At 36.2% G+C, this 19,513-nt stretch overlaps 1 protein-coding gene across 3 annotated transcripts in view; it reads left to right on the top strand.

The window, feature by feature from the left end:
* ROCK2 (Rho associated coiled-coil containing protein kinase 2) overlaps positions 1–19,513 on the top strand; it is a 93,631-nt gene that overhangs the window by 25,536 nt on the left and 48,582 nt on the right. For all 3 annotated transcript variants that reach the window (XM_085299991.1, XM_085299992.1, XM_085299990.1), the window contains exon 2: positions 12,122–12,203. In XM_085299991.1, the coding sequence (XP_085156117.1) occupies positions 12,122–12,203 (82 nt within the window). The remainder of the gene's footprint in view (positions 1–12,121; positions 12,204–19,513) is intronic.

The raw sequence follows: 19,513 nt of genomic DNA on the forward strand, positions 1-19,513 counted from the left end.
TTTCTATGACCGGAGCCCATGTTACCAGGCTATGGAAAAATCTGTCATTTTTTTTCTTTTAATTGCTTGTAGAAAATGAAACAGCTTGTGCAGGGATATTGGAACAGTAGCTCAAAATAATAATACGAAAATAGATCACTAGAACTGAAACTGGATCAAACCAAGAGTCTGCCTAGCCTAATACCCTATTTCCAAGAGTAGCCAATAGCTCAGAAGATACCCTTATATTCTGTCAGCCACTGRAGATGCACTGCTCAGATATGCTACCCTGAGGTAGATGTGGTGTTCTTCGGTTTCATAGCCCTTGACAGCTTTATCACCGTTGAATCAAATCGCCTTCAGACTGTCTCCTGGCTGCTCAAATCTCTTAYGGCAACAAGTTTTAGCTTAACATTGTATGATGCAGAAAAAATACTCCTTTTTGTTTTGAATTTCTTCATGCGAGCTTTATTTGCCTTGTATGTTCCTATTAACAAATAGCCAGTGATTTTAYTAGCTCAGTCACCACAGATACGGAAGACCAGGTTCCAGTCGATTGCCTTTTGTACTCTCTGATGTTGTCTCTGTGTATTCTGGTTTGTCTGTCTGCAGCAGGGCTCTCCTATCTTATATTTGACAGCAGCACAGAACAAAAAAAAGTCATAGTCTTCCACAGACAAGCCCTTATCTGTGACTGGTGTTCTAGACACTGTGATAATACAATGTTTCAGAAAATTTCCAGTCAGCTCTTCAGACAGCAATGCCTAGCCACGCAATTTGTGGTACCTCTGAAGATTTACATGGCACCTTGCCTGTAACTAAGATGTGTTTGCCAGAAACTTTTTTTTTKGGGGAATTGAATAAAAAATACCCATCATAGAATAATTTAAAATGCAAGGAACCTCTTAAGATCATCTTCTCTAAGCAGCTGAGATGCTCTAAGCAGGTCCAGTTAGATTGGTTGTTCAGTACCTTGTCCAGCTGAGTTTTAGAAATCTCTAAATACAGAGATTCCACATCCTCTCAGGGCATTTTGTTCCAATGTTTGACTACTCTCCTGGTGGAAGAAAATGTTTCCTTACAGCTAGTTAGAACTTCCCATGTTACGACTTGTGTCCGTTGCCTCTTGTCCTGATATGGCAGAAGACCATGCTGAAGGCTTTGCTAAAGCCAAGGTACAAACAACATCCACTGCTTTCAACTTGGGCACTGAAGCTGTAATCTCATCATACAACGCAGCTAGATTGATCAGGCACAATTTATATGTTATAAATTTATTCACTCACCTTTTCCTTCATGTGTTTGGAAATGGCTTCCCCATTTGTTGTGACCTTTCAAAGGTGATAGAGAGTAGCCTGGCAGTGATGTTGAGTGGCTGCATCCCAGTCTGGTTCCCTGGAGCTATATTTGTCCAGTTTGCTTCAGTAGTCCCTAATTCTGTCTTCCTTTACTGTATTTCTCACTATCCCAGATTGTGTTAGTGATCCTGAGGACTGCGGCAAAAAAGGCTTTGAGTTTTGGTGTTTTCAATGTCCTTTTGTCACTAGATCCCATACTGCGCTTACCAGCGTGTTCAAATTTACTTGGTCTTTCCTTTCCTGCTAATCTACTTGTAGAAGCTTGCCTTACTTTCCTTCATATCCCTTCATTGCCAGGTTATGAATATGTATTTGCATATGAGTGTGTGTGTGTATATATGTGTGTGTGTGTGTATAAATATTTATATATATATATGCAAGTATGCATATTCTAGTTTTTGAGTAGCAGTATAACTCCAAATATTTCCCAGTTTAAATGAAATAAGTTTAATCATAGTCATGCCAGTATTTAGGTGCTCTTTCATGCTTAGCGCAGGATGTTTTACAATAACAGAAGTGACATATTAATGCTTATTTCATTTTGGTCATATATAGTGTTTGGGTATTTCACAAACACTAATAAGGTGATGTTCTTTCCCCTAATGCTGCAAAACTTAGGTGCTGCATATTAATGCAAAAAGTATTTATTTATTAGGGTTGGTCAATTCAAGATGCAGAAGGCTGGARTTTTTTCCTGTGTATCTAGCATTATATACTTTATTTTTAAACACAGGTCCTTTTGATAATACTTGCAATTAGCATTAGGAACTTCTTCAAATTGTTTCATAAGACAGAGGGTATAACAAGATCTATTGATTGGTTAAAGCTATATGAACTGACTCAAAATCCAGAGCTGCCATTTTCCCTGTTTGTGGTTGACTATAATAAAAATATAAATGTAATAATGATCTCCTCCACTGAAAACTTCTAAAACAAGGTTATACACTTACCTGTGTCATAGTTTTTTAAATCTTAAGTGGATTTTAGCAACCAAACAAATAACCTTTCTTCCATGATTAAATTAGTTTATTGATGATGTAATTGAAAAATTCCTAAGAAGAAATTATCTGCTCCCTTTGAATCACCTCCTCTTCCAGCTGAGAAGGTCAAAGATCTTACCAAAACCTACTCACAATTGCAGACAGCAGCTGCATTTGCAAAGCAAGAATCATGACTAATCTTCTAGGTGAAATATCTAATTAATACTCATTTATGCACAGAACAAACTTTTATCTTGTAAATCAGTAATTACAGCAGAAAATAAAAATAGACTCTTACTTCATTAGACTTTCTGAATTAAATCTATTAAAATCAGTAGAGAGGGTGGTCCTGTTCTTCATACTTCTTTACTTCTACTTTACTTCCATACTTTTTTGCAATAAAGAAATGACTTGTTTAAGGACTATATTCTGTCACAGCCAGAAGTTTCTGGACTTACTGGTATAAAAACTGATCTTAACAGTGCCCACCTCCATATGYTCAAGTCACACTTAATTGTAGAATCACATAATGTTTCAGCTTGGAGGGACATCATCTAGTCCCATCTCCTACTCAAAGCAGCTGCTTAATGTCTTTGCCAAGTGTAATTTCAGTCTCCTTTATACAGGACAGCCTGTTATGTGTGGATGTGGATGGGGGGGGGTTAGTTTTTTCAAAAAGAGGAAATTTCTATGAATTATTTCAAATGACAAAACCAATCTGGTTGTTCTTGTTCCAGAGAAAAACATGCAATATCATACACTTCTAGTTGTCATAAAATCTGGTGTGTTCTTTTCCATTACTGCTACAAATAGCTAGAAAGATATAGGTTGAAGTAAATGACCTCTTAAATGCCTTTTTATTRTCACAGTTGTTCAGAAAATTCCATTTAACTGATGATACTATTCCTCATGGATTTTTCTTGTAAAGGAATGATTTGCCTGATTAATTTCTAAAAATATATGTATTGAATTGCAACAGGAATAGTCTAGAGGAGAAGAAAGAGAGTTTCTGGTCTGTTTTAAAACCCAGGATGTTGTGTTACTACTCCTGACATCTATTAGAATTTAAATTTATTTCTGTTATTTTATAACTCAAACAATCCTACCTGGACCAAGTATAGGGTTTTTTCCTTTTCTTTTTAATTCTTGATGATATGTTTAATAATATGTAGTATTTACAAGTAATAGAAATACAACTAATACTTACATTTAGATTTGCTTTGTGGAAAAATGTATTATCTGTTTCAGAGACAAAATTAATAGTGAATCTCATTGCAGGGTCATCAGCGTAGACTGATGGTTCTTAGATGCATGTCAGACTGAGGAACGAAGTATCGCAGTATGTTTATCTGAAGCTCCAAATGAAGCTAGTATAATATATAAAATGAGACGCTCTTACCGCATATGAAATGGGAATTATTCTTTGTGAATGCACTAGTCTACTTAAAAAATATATATATTTAAAACTCATGCCATGAACTCCTTTTTCAAGTTATAAAATGCCTTTTATCCTTGTAATAAAAAGTCTAAGGTTTGTGTGAGCTATGATTGTGAAYTGGTAAAACTACTTTTAAGAATGTTAGTTTGCTTTAAAAGTAAGGCATTCATATAATCGTTTATTGAAATGTACTTTGTGAACTAAATAAAAAGGAATTGTAAACAAATTTTCTATATTACCAAATCTATTTCTGTGAGAAAGCTGTTTTTTAGTGCTGCCTAACTTCTTTGGGTTAAAATAATGTTTTATTTTCCAAACAATTATGCATAGATAGCAGTGCAAATATAAAAGCTTGTTTTCTTGATGTTAGTATTCTTTTGCCAAAGTTATTTGAGAGATCAGTGATTGGTATAATGTGTGTATTCATTTTGTTTAAATTACATTAATTTTCCTCTAATGTCATTAAGTAGGTACTCAATCAAACTAATTATCAGCTAATCGTTTCATCTACCTTACTAGAAAATGTAGGACCAACAGTCCTTTAAGGTTGAAAAAGGTCTTCTGACTCATTAGCATTTGAAATGAATCACCCCCCTTTTTTGTTCCATTTTATTTAATCTTTTTCACAGTGTCTTTCCTGCAAGCTCCTTTTGTCTTTGTAATCATTTTTATAACTATTTCCTTTTCTGAAAGTGCTCCACAAAACGTGAACAGCAGCTAAATAGTAGGACCCTCTCGTTTTGACCATTTCTGTTTGACTTGCGTTGTTTCTCCCCTGGAGCAGAAACTGTGCCTTTTTCTGCTAGCCCATTGATCAGACTATTCTGATACCCAAGGGACAGATCTTGATATGTTGACCTTAAAAACACCTGTGGCAACAGCTCTTCTGCATTTCTTTGTATTGCATCTGAATACTTTATCTCAAAGTTAATGAGGTTTTGATTGCTTTACTTTTCTTAATTATTGCAACTGGAAATCACGACTTCATGTCTGGAATTAATTTGGAATACAGGGCTTACACTTTAAGCAATACATGATTTGTGCAATTGGGATATATTGCTGGCATTAAGTTAGGCAGGAGATTATATTATAGGTGGACATTTGTTGGGGTTAGATATATTCTGAAGAGTAAATTAAACAGTTGTTGATACTTTTAGTATAGGAAAATTTTGTAATAATTTGTTCTGAATCAGTGGTTGGAATAAAATAAGTCACTTTATTACTTCTAGTGAATTTGCTTTTAGGGTAGGAGGTTGCTAGATGGTATCTTGACCTTCCTTCTAGCCTTATTTTCTGCAATTCCAGTTACTATAAAACAGATAGTTAAAATTTTCATTACTTACTGTAGTTAGTATCCTTTCTATTTACCACACTGGGTTTTTACATATTGTTTATCTAAGGCTGCTAAACAGATCAGTAAAATCATGTAATGAAACATAGCTACTTGCATTGTATGATGAAATATATATGAGATACATTTATCTAAAAATAGGTTCACAGTGGACCAAAGGGGTATGTGACTAGTGCTCTGGCATGTGCAGCGGCTGCTTACTGAAGCCGATTTCAGAGCCTGAACCATCTGAGGGCAAGAAAAGGTGAACAGAAACATTTTCATAGTGGAGAAGCAGAACTTTACTGTGAAACAAGCTTGGCAGTCAAAATGTGACTTTAAGAATAGACGGTACATCTATTTCTCACCTCAACTATGGATAAGCTCCCTGACCTTTTACTTGTTTTCCTAGTTTCCTTGTTTTCTCTGATTTCTGCAGCTGTAGCCTTTCAAAGTTCTTAGTAGGAAAAGAGAAATGAATAGATGCCTTCTTTTCCATTTGTATTTTTATGAAACAGAATAGGTAATTCCGCTTTTTCAGAGTGTCAGAGGACTATTATAGGCATGTATTTGTTTTCTCTGTATTTGTAAATCATCTGTTTGCCATTCTATTATTATGAATTCTGCTTGATTGCTTGGGAAATCTTCAGCTGAACTGATGCATAACTGGCTTGCTATGGGAGAGTAACAGTCAAAATTACCATACAGCTCTTTATTCTCTTGTTAAGAAGGTAAACTTGCTATTAAAGACCTTGGAGCATTCAGATTAATAGGAAATTATCTCTAGTTTTATTTTAACAGGTTTGTAGTTCTGGACTTCAGTGCATGTTAATTTTTTGAGAGTAAAGTGAATTGTAAAATCAAAATTAGCTAAAGAACCTGGATATGTATAATGACTTCAGATAAAAGCAGATTATTCTTAACTACTGAGTTTTCCATGGCTACCCTGCTTACCAGCAATACAGGCAAGATCTATTTTATGTTACTGCGATTTGAGGGGAAAAAGGTAACGACTAATCTTGAAGGGAAACAAGTAATAAATTTAACAAATGAATCTGGAGAGAAAGTATTTAATGTAATGGTTAAGTGTAAGTACATTCTTTTACTAAAATAAATACTACCTTAAAGATTAAATCACTGTAAATAGATTCAGAGCTGCTGGTTTATTCCTCTAAGTCCTCTCTCTTTTGCTTAAGTGCCTGCCTTTTTGTGTGTTACTTCTTAAACTAATTTAGAAAGAATATCTGGGTAGACTTCAAAGAGATGAAAATCTTAAGTAGAACTGGAACAAGACAAATGGAGATTAATTTCTTTTTGACAGACTTTTACAAGTCTTACACCAAACTCCTGATAATTACACTTTGCATGTTTTCTCCATGATTTCCTACATGATATAGCGCTATACTTTGCTAATGAGAATGGRGAGTCTTCCGTTTTATTTCTATTAAGATGCTTTTCTTTATCTGGTACATCTTGCATTCTGCCAGAAATAGATTATATTACTTCATTTTATTTCTGGGAAAATGCATGTTGCAAGTTGTCTGTGTCTTCTATGTTAATCTTCTAGGTGGTTACAAGTTGATTAACATCTTGTTCTAGCTGCCTGTCTCCAAGTGTTCTAGCCTGTAATTCAGAAAGTCCTCCCTTTTTTTTAAGAATAATCCTTTGGTTGGCCCTTTTTAGTCTTACTGATCTCTCCTGTTCTCCAAAAATTGATGTTAGGATAGTCATCTTCAATATTTCAGAGTGAATTTCAGTTGATTTTGCTGCCTTCAGTACATTTTCTCCTGTATAGTGTATAAATTTGTTGTTGTTCTTATTCCTTGTAAATACGTCCAGAGAAGTTTAGAGAAAACATGGAAAACTTAAACCTTCTATGTGCTATTTTTCTTTCTTAACTCTAAATGGACATTTATTTTAATTGTTCTTATTTATTAAAGTGTCCTCTCTTCTTGCCTCACATCTCTTGTAAACTATAACTCATTTTACTTTGCCTTTCTGATCTTTGTTTATATATTCTTTTGCTCCTTAAAGTACTTGTTGTTGCATCTTGAACAATTGCTTTGTGATTGTTCTTTTACTGGTCTTTAAGGATGAAGCCATTTTTGGTACATTATCATCCCGTTAAATCTGTTAATCAATGTAAAACTACTACTTTTTGAACCCTTCCAGAATAGCAAAAATYCTCAGCACTAACTTTTGACTGCATTATCATGCCTTGAATTATTCCTTCAATGCTTTAGTAAGAGAACAAATGAATTACAAGGTATACTAAAGATCACTGAAGTGAGAAATAAATTTGGTAAAACAGTATTTTGTCTTTACATCAGCTTATGGAGCTGTCAACCTTATTTCTAGTGATCGCTTCCATGAAATGGAAAGAAATACTCAAGAAGGATGAAAATTATTTTGAGATCTGTTTGGCATATGGAGGAATATAGAGGGGGGTTTCATCCAAGTGAAGAATCATTGGATGGTCAGCTCAAGTATGCACAGACTTAGGAAGTTTGGTAATTCCCCATTGCACTTTTCTAACTCAACCTGGGTATACTTTAAAGTTCTATCCTTAGTTTGCACTGCAGCATAGTTTATTAAAATAACTTTTATTTGAGGATTCAAGAGACTGGCATCGGGGATAGAAAGAGTGGGTTTTTGTTTTGTTTTTAATATGCAATATATACGCAAATAATTCTCCAGCTAGTGCAGGATTATGAATTGTTTCCTCTGGGTACCAAGGAAGCAGCTGATACCACTTTTCTTTAGTGTTCTTACTTTTGGGGTTTGAGATGTTATTTTTTTTTTTCTCATCTTGAAGGTCAGAAATAAATTGAAGTAGCCACGGTCATTGTGACGTTGTGTGGAATGTGAATGTACGTAGCCACTTTGGACAGGTTCAATCAGCAAACTGAATTTTAGAAATTAGTATCAACACAGTGTGGTTGAATTCTGTGAGGGCTTCAAGTGGGATTATCTGGAACTAACACTGAGCTTGGTTATTTAAAAGCTACTAGCGTTTTTCTGTGTTCCTGCCCCATTTATCGGAGAGAAAACCGTGAACGTTTAGTGCTTAGCATCTCCTGGAGTTTTCCTGCGCAGATTTTCTCCAGGTCGTTGAGGACTGTGRAGCAGGGCGAGCTGCTTGCCAAGAAGGGCCAGCTCCACCGTGATCCCAGGGTGGATTTCTCGTGCGTGGTGGCCTGGGGCTGTTTCCCTCTGAGGCCGGAGGGGGTTGCAAAAGCGCCGGCTTTGGGTCTTTCTCTTGGCAGTGGGTCTCTGGGGGCTGTAGCCTGTCTGCCGGTGGGGGCAGARCTGGCTTTGCCAGCACCGGGCGCGTCTGCAAGCTGCTATTTTTGGCCCATCGGCTTTTGAACCTTTTGTCGTAACAGAAAGAGGAAGTGAACGGTGAAATCACTTTAATAACATATTTCCTAGTTGAAGCGACTTATCTGTGAGGCCTAGACAGGGGCTGTGTCATTTCCTGAATTACTTATCTTCAGTTTGGATGGTCTGTTTTACTGTGAAATGTTTTGACCCAGCTTCTTAACTGTAGTGCAGTTTCAGTGTTGACTGGTAAACTAGGCCTGCGAACAAAAATATAGAGCTTTAAGGAAATACCTATGTCAAAATGCTGGTGTAAAAAAACCAAAACAAAATAAAAAAAAACCCAAAAAACAAACCCGCGGACATCTTTCTTGAAGGACACGTTGACGTGTACTAGAAATCCGTTATCTTAAAATTTATTTTAAGAGCATAGAAGTCTGCTGTTGAAGGACGATGGATACAGTTTGCGGGGTAAAAGCAAGCTGATGCTCTTCTCAGCTCTTGTCGTCGATACYGCCTGCGGTAGCTGACTCTGCACACTGCTGCCAGAGGGCTGGGAAAAGRAGGGCAGAAGAGCAAAGCAACAAATCTGCAACAAATACGGTACCTGATTTTAACACTCTACAGGAAAGCTTTGGAATTGGAGTGACAGAGGGAAGACACGATGACATCTACAATGATAATAAACAGCTAGATTTAAATTAGAAGTTATGGTTCTTTTGGACCTTTTAATGCATCTTTACTAAAATGTCTGTTGGAATTGATAGCTTYATTTTTTTGCCTTCAGTTTGTGAATGAGATTTAAATAGGTTTACTTGGTCAACCTCTAAAACCTTTGCGTGAAAACCATTGGAATAGCACTTCCATCTCCTCCTCCGCCCTGCCYCCCCTCCCCCCAAAAAAAGCAAAGAACAAAGATATGCCTGATTTATTTGTATTAAGACAGAATATTTTTATTTATTCTCCATTAAATGGCCACACAGTTGTTAGTGATCATTAAAATACTGTTTCARTAGCAATAAAAGAAGAATGGAAAAGAGTTGAAAAGATGCTGTTCTGTGAAGAGAGAAATAGAATAAGAATGTGCTTAGAGCTTAAGAGATTTAACTTTTGTTTTTAAGTCCATAAAAATGAGAACTGTGATTCATCAGCAAAATATGCACGGAGTGAATTGTGAAATCTTAATTGCATTAAGGGATTCTAGAGAGTAAAAAAGGCTTTATTTCAATAAATGGGCACTGTAAACAGCAGTAATATATTAATGCAGTTGTATTGCAAATATATTAATGAAAGCATAGCTTAAAGTCCTATTTAGTGCTGGAGTTAGGTATTGTGTATAGATTACCAGCTAATTAGAACTGGGACTTCCTTGCGCTAGGTACCGTAAAATCATAAGAGATGGCACATCTGTACTCCATCAGCTCATGCAGCATGGTCCTTTTCTTGATGGTGCAGGTAAAGATCCATATTTCTGCAGACACACTGTACTAAAGAGGGATATACCWGTTTTTGAAAGCCAACGTTCTCTCAATAGCTTTCAATTACAGATTCTGTTATGTTATTTTGTAGGAAGTCACTTACACTACTTTTGGTTGGATATGCGATGTCTGTGTAACTGTTGGAATGCCTAAACCATAAGTATTTAACAACCTTGTTAGTTTTATTGTATCTTCAGGAAAAATTTCATTAGCTCTAAAAACATGTTTAGTCTTCTGTTGCTCTGAAAGATGAATAAGGTGTCCTAGTGCATCACATAGGAAATACTGTCAAGAAATGAGAAATTTAGTAACTCCTTAGTGGGTCTTGCAAGAACAATTACAGTCAAGGCTCAGGTAATGACTATAAATATTATTCTTAAAGTCTGATATTGTGTATTCTTCAATGTCTTCCCTTTTTTCCTTTTAAACRCTAGTTTATGCTTCTTTTAATAAGGAATTTCTAAAATAGATTTTAATGATGTTTTAGATCTTCAGATCACTGTTCTTGTTACATAGATTCAACAATAAAATTCCATATCTTTTCTGTGCTGAAACTGCAATATTGTAAGTATTGCATCTTTTGCTTTTTGGAGAGGTGGTTGTTTGTTTTTTGAGAATTTTTGTTTTATAATGTGTTTTACTGCATATATGAGGCTCTGATATTTTATARTAGTAATGACAAATAAATAAAAATAATTCTCTCAGGAGCCTCACAGATGAACGTAGTGAGATGCAACTGATGTTTCTGCACCAGTCTCAAACAAATAAGGCAAGTTTATTCTATGACTTTTATCAGAGGCAAATAGTGTGTAAAATCATACAAACATGTCTATTGGGTAACTTCTTGAGCAAGTCCTGTTTTTCATACATGGTTTAGTGACTGCTACTGATATTTCCCAAGACATTTTCATTATGTAGGAGGGGAAAAAAAAACCCTATTGCAATTGAATCTCTTAATTTTGGAAGTGCATTTAATCACTAATGGCTTTTGTGGTGAAACTAAATACCTCATCYGTAGAGATGTCGCTTTTCTTATTCATGTATTCATTTAGCGCAGTCTGGCATTCAGAGTTTGTTTGATAGTCTGGGGCCCTGCTTTTATCTAGGTAGATAAGTTATTAGAATGAGTGTAATAATTTTAGTAAGATTTTAATATACCTGGGAAAGGATCGTTTCTTCTACAAAAAGGCAAACAAGTTGTTAACTATAGCATCATTTTTTTCTTTCAGATGTAAAGGAGAATGGAAGACTAGTTCTATTGGTTGCTTATTAATAAATACAGTGTTGTCTCTGATTTAAATCTCTCTGACTTAAATCTCTGTATTGCCCTGCTGAGGTTCAAAGAACCTTAAGAAACAATCTCAGGATTTTGTTTTTAGAGCAAAGAACAGAACTGTTGGTCCAGGCAGAACCCTGGAGATGCTGCACATGAAGAGATGCTCTGGCTTTTCTTAGGATCTGAAGCTTCTTTTTACTTTTATTTGTCTGTGTGAGRCTAGAAAGGTCTCTTTACTTTCAAGTGTAAGCTCTTTTAAGCTAGGGAAGATGGAATTGTGTATCAGGTGTTTAAAATACTATTTTTAGATTAGATTTCAGTGATTACTTTCCTTGCCATTCTTAATGATCTCAAGATAGTTGTTTTGTATGGAGGCATTGAAAATTGGTAGCAGAATGACACACAGTTCTGGCTTTTCTTGAGTTGCTCAGAAAAAGTAATCTAGTTTTGTGATCTTGAATTATGTGGTGAATTCTCTTCTACGCTTAGGTCATGTCTTTCTTGTGAGAAGATAACTTTTTTGAAAATCCAGAGTAAGAAAGGAGAGAGAGCCTAAACAAAGCAAAAACGTTGATAATACGAATGTAAAGTTTTGGAATATGCAGTAAAAGTGTAATGGAGGAAAAAATAAATTGACTAGACCAAGTATTGTAAGTCAGGATTTAACCATTAAGATTACTACTCCAGTTTAAGTCCCAGTGCCACTAATCAGTGGTAATATATCTATATTCTTTCTAGACTGAGCTGGAGTCTGTCAATGTGTTTAGCGCCTTTGCCGTGACTAGAGTGTACATATACTACATACATGTGTGCATACACATTCAGAGCTAGTCTTGTTAGCCTGCAAGGAGTGTAACGTGTGCTTGAAAAGTATATAACCATTCTCAGCATATTAGTTTTAAGCAAGTTGTTAATTTCTATTTTAGAACTCAATTAACTTCTTTTTTTTTTTTCTTTCCAGGATGGCCTCAATTCCTTGGTCCTTGATCTGGATTATCCAGCACTGAGGAAAAACAAGAACATAGATAATTTCTTAAATAGATGTAAGTTGCAAGTGGACCTTAAACAATGGTACTGTTGTGATTACAGTCTTAGAAGTTGTGTGATCAGAAATTCATTACACGTTTTCATTTTACTGATTGTTATAACTCTTGTTATAAAACTTGTATTTTGAAGAATCACTTAATCACAGTGATATTTCATTTTGGGGAGTTGTTAATATTGTTAAAAATATGTAGGCAAATACAGACTGTGGAGTTTTTACAACTCAGTTACCAAAATTCTTTTTATGTTATCTTTTTCCCTTAAGTACTGTAAAGTAATTTGCAAAGCATATCCTAGTTATCGCTTTGTAGTAATTAATTACTCAGAATGTAAGCCTTGCATATAAACTCTTATCTAATCTGAGAGAGAAGCCTTGCATTGACTTTGAAATGGAATTATTATATCATAAAGTCTGCTCTATCAGATGGGTTGTATTTGTTCTCTTATAAAGAGCAATCAGCTTCTTTCCGCAATGTTTACAGCTCTTTTTCAAACTCAGTGGCAAATTTCTGTGCCATTTTTCTAGCTCGGAAAGGTGACTCTCTTGCTGTCCAGAGGGCTCTCTCTGACGAGGAGAGGCAAATGACAGCCTTTGCTTCTCATACACACAGACAGGTTACATCAGCACACAGAAGCAAACGATGCTTATTCTGTTGAAGTAAGCTAAGGATCCAAGAGTTGTTCTTGTTTGGTAGTTTTTTTTTTTTTTTTTTTTTTTTTTTTTTTAAGACATTTATGGATATGTGAATCCTTTAAATTCACAGTAGGTAATTAAGTGTTTTTAACAGCTTACTTCACACTTACCTTAAGTGCCTTAAAAAAGCATTTAAAGAAATTATTTTGGTTCACACATTGTGGAGCAGTGCATCTCTTTCAAGAGTTAGTCACTTAACTTCTGTTAAATTGCCTGAGAGAGGGTGGAAAATAGTGCTGTGTATCTTTTGTGATTTACCMTTTTTGAAAAAAGTATCTGAAGTGAGACGTCTGTAAACATTTGATGCTGGTAATATATTGGCACTGAAGCTGAAAGAGTCCGTTCTGGCTCAGCATTTTATTTCAAATTCCTTTCCAATGCAGGTGTTTGTGAACTAGGTTGAGGAACTGATCCGAACTAACACAAAGGATGGCCTGTTTGGTTCGTTGTTTTATTTTTATTAAAGTCAGGCAAAAGGAAAGCAGGGACCAGTTTCAGATTTTCATATTGCTTCACTGATACTTTTGTCAGCACAGAGAGAGCTGTTCAGGGKCAGGAAAAAGCAGGAGGAGGATGGGACTCAGTAAGTCATTGCCATTGTAAGAGACATTGCCATTTATGCAGTTTAAAGTTAAAATCACCACTTAATGGTTCTGGTAACAGGTGTTAATGGAAGGGAAGAGCACATGCATGCTTGCCCCACTATGTGAGAGAAGCCATGATGACCAGGAGAAAGTTTTGGCCTTAGACTTGGAAGAGAATTTGGGAATAGTGTTCAGAATTTATGGAACATTAAGTTGGTACTCTTGTAGGCTAGAGACAATGAGCTCTTGTCTTTTCTGATTTTTCACAGCATCGGAAGAGCTGTTGCAAATGCCTAGATGAGAATTATTGTCCAAAGAGTCTGACAGACCTCTGATTAGTGATATGTTCTAGGAACCCAGGGACCACATCTCTCCTGAAGGCAGAAAGGTTTCCTGAAGCAACCACAAAGATGTGACATAGCTGTTTTGTGAGTGAAGTGCTCTATAACACAACATGAAGTAGCTGAAGCAGTGTATTTGCTTACAGTCCTGATAGTCTATGTTACACAAATCTTCAAAAAATTGTAGAAAACATTGCTATAATGATCGCAATTTTAGCCATTTTAATCTCCTAATTATTCCTCAATATCACTTGAAGGAGAGAATTTGTTAGCGTATTCCCAGGGGTTTGAATACCCACTAATTCAGACATACTGCAGGTTATTAGTAGTCATCGTAGTGTTTTATTAAAAGCTTATTTTAATTTAAAAGTGAAGTAGTTTGTGTCTCAACTGAGGTGCTAATATTCAGCTGAACTCGTACTGTCAAGCTGAAACACAGATGTTTAACTCATTGCACAGTTAAAATTTATTGTTTGCCCTTACTGTAGGAATTCGATGCATCCTGTTTCTGGGACCACTTTGCAGAAGAAGCCTCTATATAATATGCAGGAAACTTTTCATACCCTGCCTTCCCTTACTATTCTGATCTTGTGCCACGTTCTTCAGTACACAGAGCTAAAGCTGAATGTGTATTTATCACAATGTAGATAAGTATCTTGTACATAAGTGTTACTACTTCCTGTCAGTCTTCTATAATACTTTAACCAACCATTAGGCCTCTGATTAAACTGTTGCTTTTTCTGAGTATCCAAGAAAGGATACTCAGAAACAACAAAGGTTCCACGGGGCAGGAGAGAGTAACTGGAAACCGAATTCCGCAAACGATGAGAGGAATCTTACAGTCCTCTATGAGGAAAAATTAACTTGCTTATTTTAGAGAAGAAACTTGAGTTTCCCAGTCTTGGCATAGCTAATCTTTCTTGATCTTTTCCTCTTCTGTCATCTTAACAATGACAACAGATTGAGTAAATTCTTCTAACTCCCCTTTTCTGCAATCTGAGATTTACCAMGTGCTGAATTATGTCTTAGTGGTTTACACCTTTTCTAGGCTGCCTCTCACATAAGTAGTGTGTACTGTTTCAGTTTAACAAAACAAACAATCAAACAACAATTTTAGATAAAAAATAAAGATATTTAATTGTTAATACCCTGTAATCAGGAATAAAAGGGAATGAAGAATGATTTAGGGGAAATTCAGACAACACAGAGAGAAGTTCCATCTGCATGTCCAATTTTGTTCAGGAACTCTGACTCCATAAACTCACCAGTGACTTCATAYACGTTAATCAGCATCACTCAAAAATTGTTAGAATGATTTACTGATGTTTTGGAGGATGGTGAACTTCTGATTGTAATGGCGACATACACTAGAAGGAGCCTTTAATACAGATGTGTTGCTTGTGTAGCAGCTGTGCAAAAGCTCTGAAGCAGAGACTTCCTGGATTTTTTTTGGGGGGGGACATTTCCTTTTCCAAGTAGATACTGCTTAGAAGCTGCATCCAGTAAGCCAAGTTAATCCAGATGAGCTTCTTGCAAATGCAAACAATTCATGTGAATCATATGCCAACYCTGCAGTTAATGACATAAAGGCATTATCATACGATATTATCACGATTGTAATTCTCTGTATTCCATACTTCCTACCAGTGAAACAGATGTAACGTTGGATACCAAGAGGAATCTTAGAAACTTAGTGTAGTGTAGATCTCATGTTGAGTTAATGAGCTAATTGCTTCTCTGATTTTCTCTTGCATTTAAGGCCACTCCTTGACAGATTATTGTAGTCATTTCAGCAGGTTTGGCTTCAATTCCATTTTAAACAATATTGTTCTATTAAGAGTTGGTCGAATAATCAACTTTTTCAAAGGAAAGCAGGAATCGGGGTCAAAGTTTTTAAGACAGAATGTCTTAAAAATATAAACAAGTTATACATCAATGTTGTTAGCCCACTTCTCCATTCGGTCACTTGATAGACCTAAAGCAGTTCAGTTCTTCCATCAGACTCTTTTTCATGTGGTCAGAAATGGTTCGTCTGCAAGTCAGAGAACTGCTGCTTTGTATGTCTACATGTTTTCTGTTTTTATTGGCCTACAGAGGACCAAAGCTTTTTTTGAGTGCCCCTTTCTTTTCTCTGGAAACGGAAATGCTAGCCTGTCTGAAGCTGTGCCCTCTAGTTACTGCTACTTCTATGAGGTCTCCAGCAGCTTTTTGTTCCCCATTCGCCTTTGACCAGGTATTGTGTCTGCATCMCTGTTTACTTCAGGTTTTCTGTTTGATTGATTTGTTTGAGGGAGAGTGTGAGATTGCAGTACTTTCTGGCTGTACTTCAGGTTAATTTCTGGATAGACTTTTGCTCAAAGCAGCAACTTTTGCTCCATGGCAGCACTCACTGACTGACTGTCTCTGGCCTGTAAGGATAAAATTTCACTCCCTTGTATTCTTTTTCCCCCTGAGACTACACGCCCGTAACTGCCTGATACATTTTCTTTTTAACTTCTGAGAAAATAATCTAAATAYAACATTTTTTCTTTTCAAGGGCAGGAAAGTCTAGTCTTCCTCTCTCCTCCTTTTTAGTCAGATATTTATTCGATTTGCACAAGCACTTGTAAGCTTCAGACACATTCTTGTTGCCAGCTGTCAATGCCTGATCCAAAATCTCTACCCACTCAGAAAATGAAGCTCCATTTGTTTCAAGGTTACAGTGTCATTTTTGAGTAGTAAATCAAAAGTTGACTTCAACACTTCTGTTACCTAACATTCTTGGTCCTTGCTGTGTTGAAGAAACCTGACTCATAGGTGATGATATTTTTCACATTTTAGGGCTTCTACTCAAGCATTACAATATTTTATATGATTCTGTTATAATCTAGGATTGCACCGTTCATCTAATATCTTTCTTTTCACTTGACATTTTTTTCTACTGGGCCTCATGCTGTTGCAAATATATGTAGAAATCATCTCTGATATCTCATCTGCATGAAAGCTTTTGAAGATTCWACCCTATAGTAAAATTCTCGGGATAGTGTTGGAAACGTTTCCTGCATGTTGAATCTGATCATGTTACATGATACATGAACTAAATCATATGATCCAACTTGATGCAAATATGATACTACTTCAGGGCTTCTCTGAGCTTACTTTGTGGTCTTGTTTTTTTCCTTCCAGTTAGTTCYTTGCTTTGATTATCTGTTCCATATCCGTTAAACTTTATGAAAAAAAACGGATAGTCCATCTAAATAACTCCAAAACATGTGCATGTCTAGATTTCTTTTTAACTTAGATTATTAAATCTTTTAGTAGAGCAAATAGGCTTGCTCAATTCTCATAATTTCATAAGGATTATCAGCAAACCAATTATTACTTCATTTGCTTGCTTGCTTTTATTGCTTAACTGTGTTGTTTAATTTTAAACGTTTTCACTGGAACTATATGAAAATTGTTTATAATTTCTGTATTWTTTTTTTAACATAGAATAAAAGCATTTCTGTGAATTTTCAACCAGTAATGGAGATAATGTAGGACTACCCCCTCAGCATGTTTCATTTCCAGCCCATCTTGGAAATATTTGAAAATAAATTCGTGTGATTGCTGTCTAATGAAATGTCTTATGTTTAAATGTTTAATGGCATGTTCTTTCTGACTTGAAGTTTTCTGATGTTCCTTCTGTACAGCTGTTTGTCCCTTAAATTTGCCTTGGTCATCCTTATCCTGTGCCAAAGCTTCTGATTTGCAATTGAGGAAGCCTCTGAACATGGTCTTTACCTGTCAACTGCAAAATTATTATATTGAAATAATAAGTTTGGCCTGAATGAGCCATTGTTGCTGTCTTATACTTCCTCTCTAAGCTTTCATGATTCACTGTAAAAAGTGTTTGCATTCTCTCAGCTTTTTTTCCTGTTTGTACTCTGAATCTTTTCACAATATTATCAGTACATAGAATGTAGCACATTTGTCAACTTTGCCAGTTTTAATTATCTCATCCTGTTGAGATCTATGGGCCCATACTTACCTCAGTTTTTCTTTTGTTGCCAGTGTATTTGTAGAAGTTCTTCATGTTGCTCTTTCTAATCCTGGCTAGTTTCAACTCCAACTGAGCTTTGGCTTTCCTTGAATTCCTGGTATATTCTCATAGGTATCTCATCCCTACTTCCACCTTCCAAATCCTCTCTTTTCACGTTTGAGCCTAGGCAGGAGTTCCCCTTGTGCCAAGCTGGCCCCCTGCCATGCCTGCTTGATTTCTAGCTCCACCAGAACAAACTGTTCTTGTGCTGCGAGCATGTCTTCTTTCAAGGTCAACCCACTCTCCTGGGCTTCTCTCCACAGCAGCTTCCYATGGGATCTTGCCTATGTATTTCTTGAACAAGCCCAAATTCATTCTCCAGAAGTCCAGGGTCTGCTGTTTGCCTTCCTTGGTTCTCTCAAGATCTTAAATTCCACCATCCCATGGTTGTGGGTTGTTCATCCCAGTGAAGGCTGCCRTTGACTTCATCATCCCTGACCAGTTCTTCCAGGTCTAGCAGAGTGCCTCGTTATTTTGGCTTATTGCTCCCTTGAATGAAAAAGGTGAGGAATCTGCTGTATTACTTGCATCCTGCCAGGTTGCCCTTCAAAAGGGTGTAGGAGTGGTTGAACTATTTGCTAGATATTCGTTATCATTAATTCCCCGCTGACATAGTCATGTGTAATGTCATACCAAATTAACTGTACCTCTGATCCTTTTTTCCCCATCCAACTCTCAGATCTCTCTTAATTCCTTTCTTGAGAACAAATCCTACAAGCTTTCTCTCTAAGCAGGGGTCTCGTGCACCTCTGCACCTCTCTGTGGATGTAAAGCATCTACAGCTCTTCAAACAGTCTCATGTTCTTTCCTGGAAGAGTCCTTGCTCAAGCCAACCTTTTGTTTAGTTTTGTTCTTCATCTAAGTATATATGAGGGCAGTGTGAAAAACTTGTCACACTTAAGAATGATTACGGAATTATGGATTCYATTCATTGCTTCTGTTATCTTTTGTCCTTGAGAGGAAAAAAAAATACATTTAGCCAGAAATATGTTCACTGGCATTTACAAAATCAAGAGCCTTAGCCCTTCCTCTCTATTATTTTTTTTCTTAGTATTAGAAGTCAGAGTTTCATTGGATTTCAGTGGATTTCCTCGTAGATTCCTGTAGCAGAAAAAAAAAAAAAGTAAAGCTCATTTGCAGAGTGTTGTACCAAAATGTACTTGAGCAGAATATTGTTGATTTAATTTTAAAAAGTGTAGAACTAGGCATGTAATCATTATTAAAGAAAGCACTTTGAGATGGCCTGCAGTGATATAAGCATGCTTAAGCTGAATTAAAATGTTGTATGGAATGAATAAATGGATCTGAAGTCATATCCTTGCATAAGCTAGGCTGAGATTATACAGGAAGGTTATTGAGTTATCTTGCTAACTGTCTGACTGCTGTTGAATCCTGCAGGTGTGTAGCAGCAGATTGCACCTGCTGTGCTTTTGTGTGTCCCGGGTTCTTCATGCTCCTGTGTTATCCATGGAAGTCAGTGACTGGTGGCAGCACAGCAGATGGCAAGGAAAAAAATATCTGAAAGATTCAAGATAGGCATATCTGGTTCATTAGTTATCACAATGTTTCTGGAAGCTTATAAATGATTATTAAAGGTGTGAAGTAAGAATCAGTAAAATCCCCCCCCCCC

Source organism: Rhea americana, unplaced genomic scaffold (genome assembly GCF_003343005.1).
Source record: "Rhea americana isolate MKP2758 unplaced genomic scaffold, rheAme1 scaffold_159, whole genome shotgun sequence".
Taxonomy (NCBI): Eukaryota; Metazoa; Chordata; class Aves; order Rheiformes; family Rheidae; genus Rhea; species Rhea americana.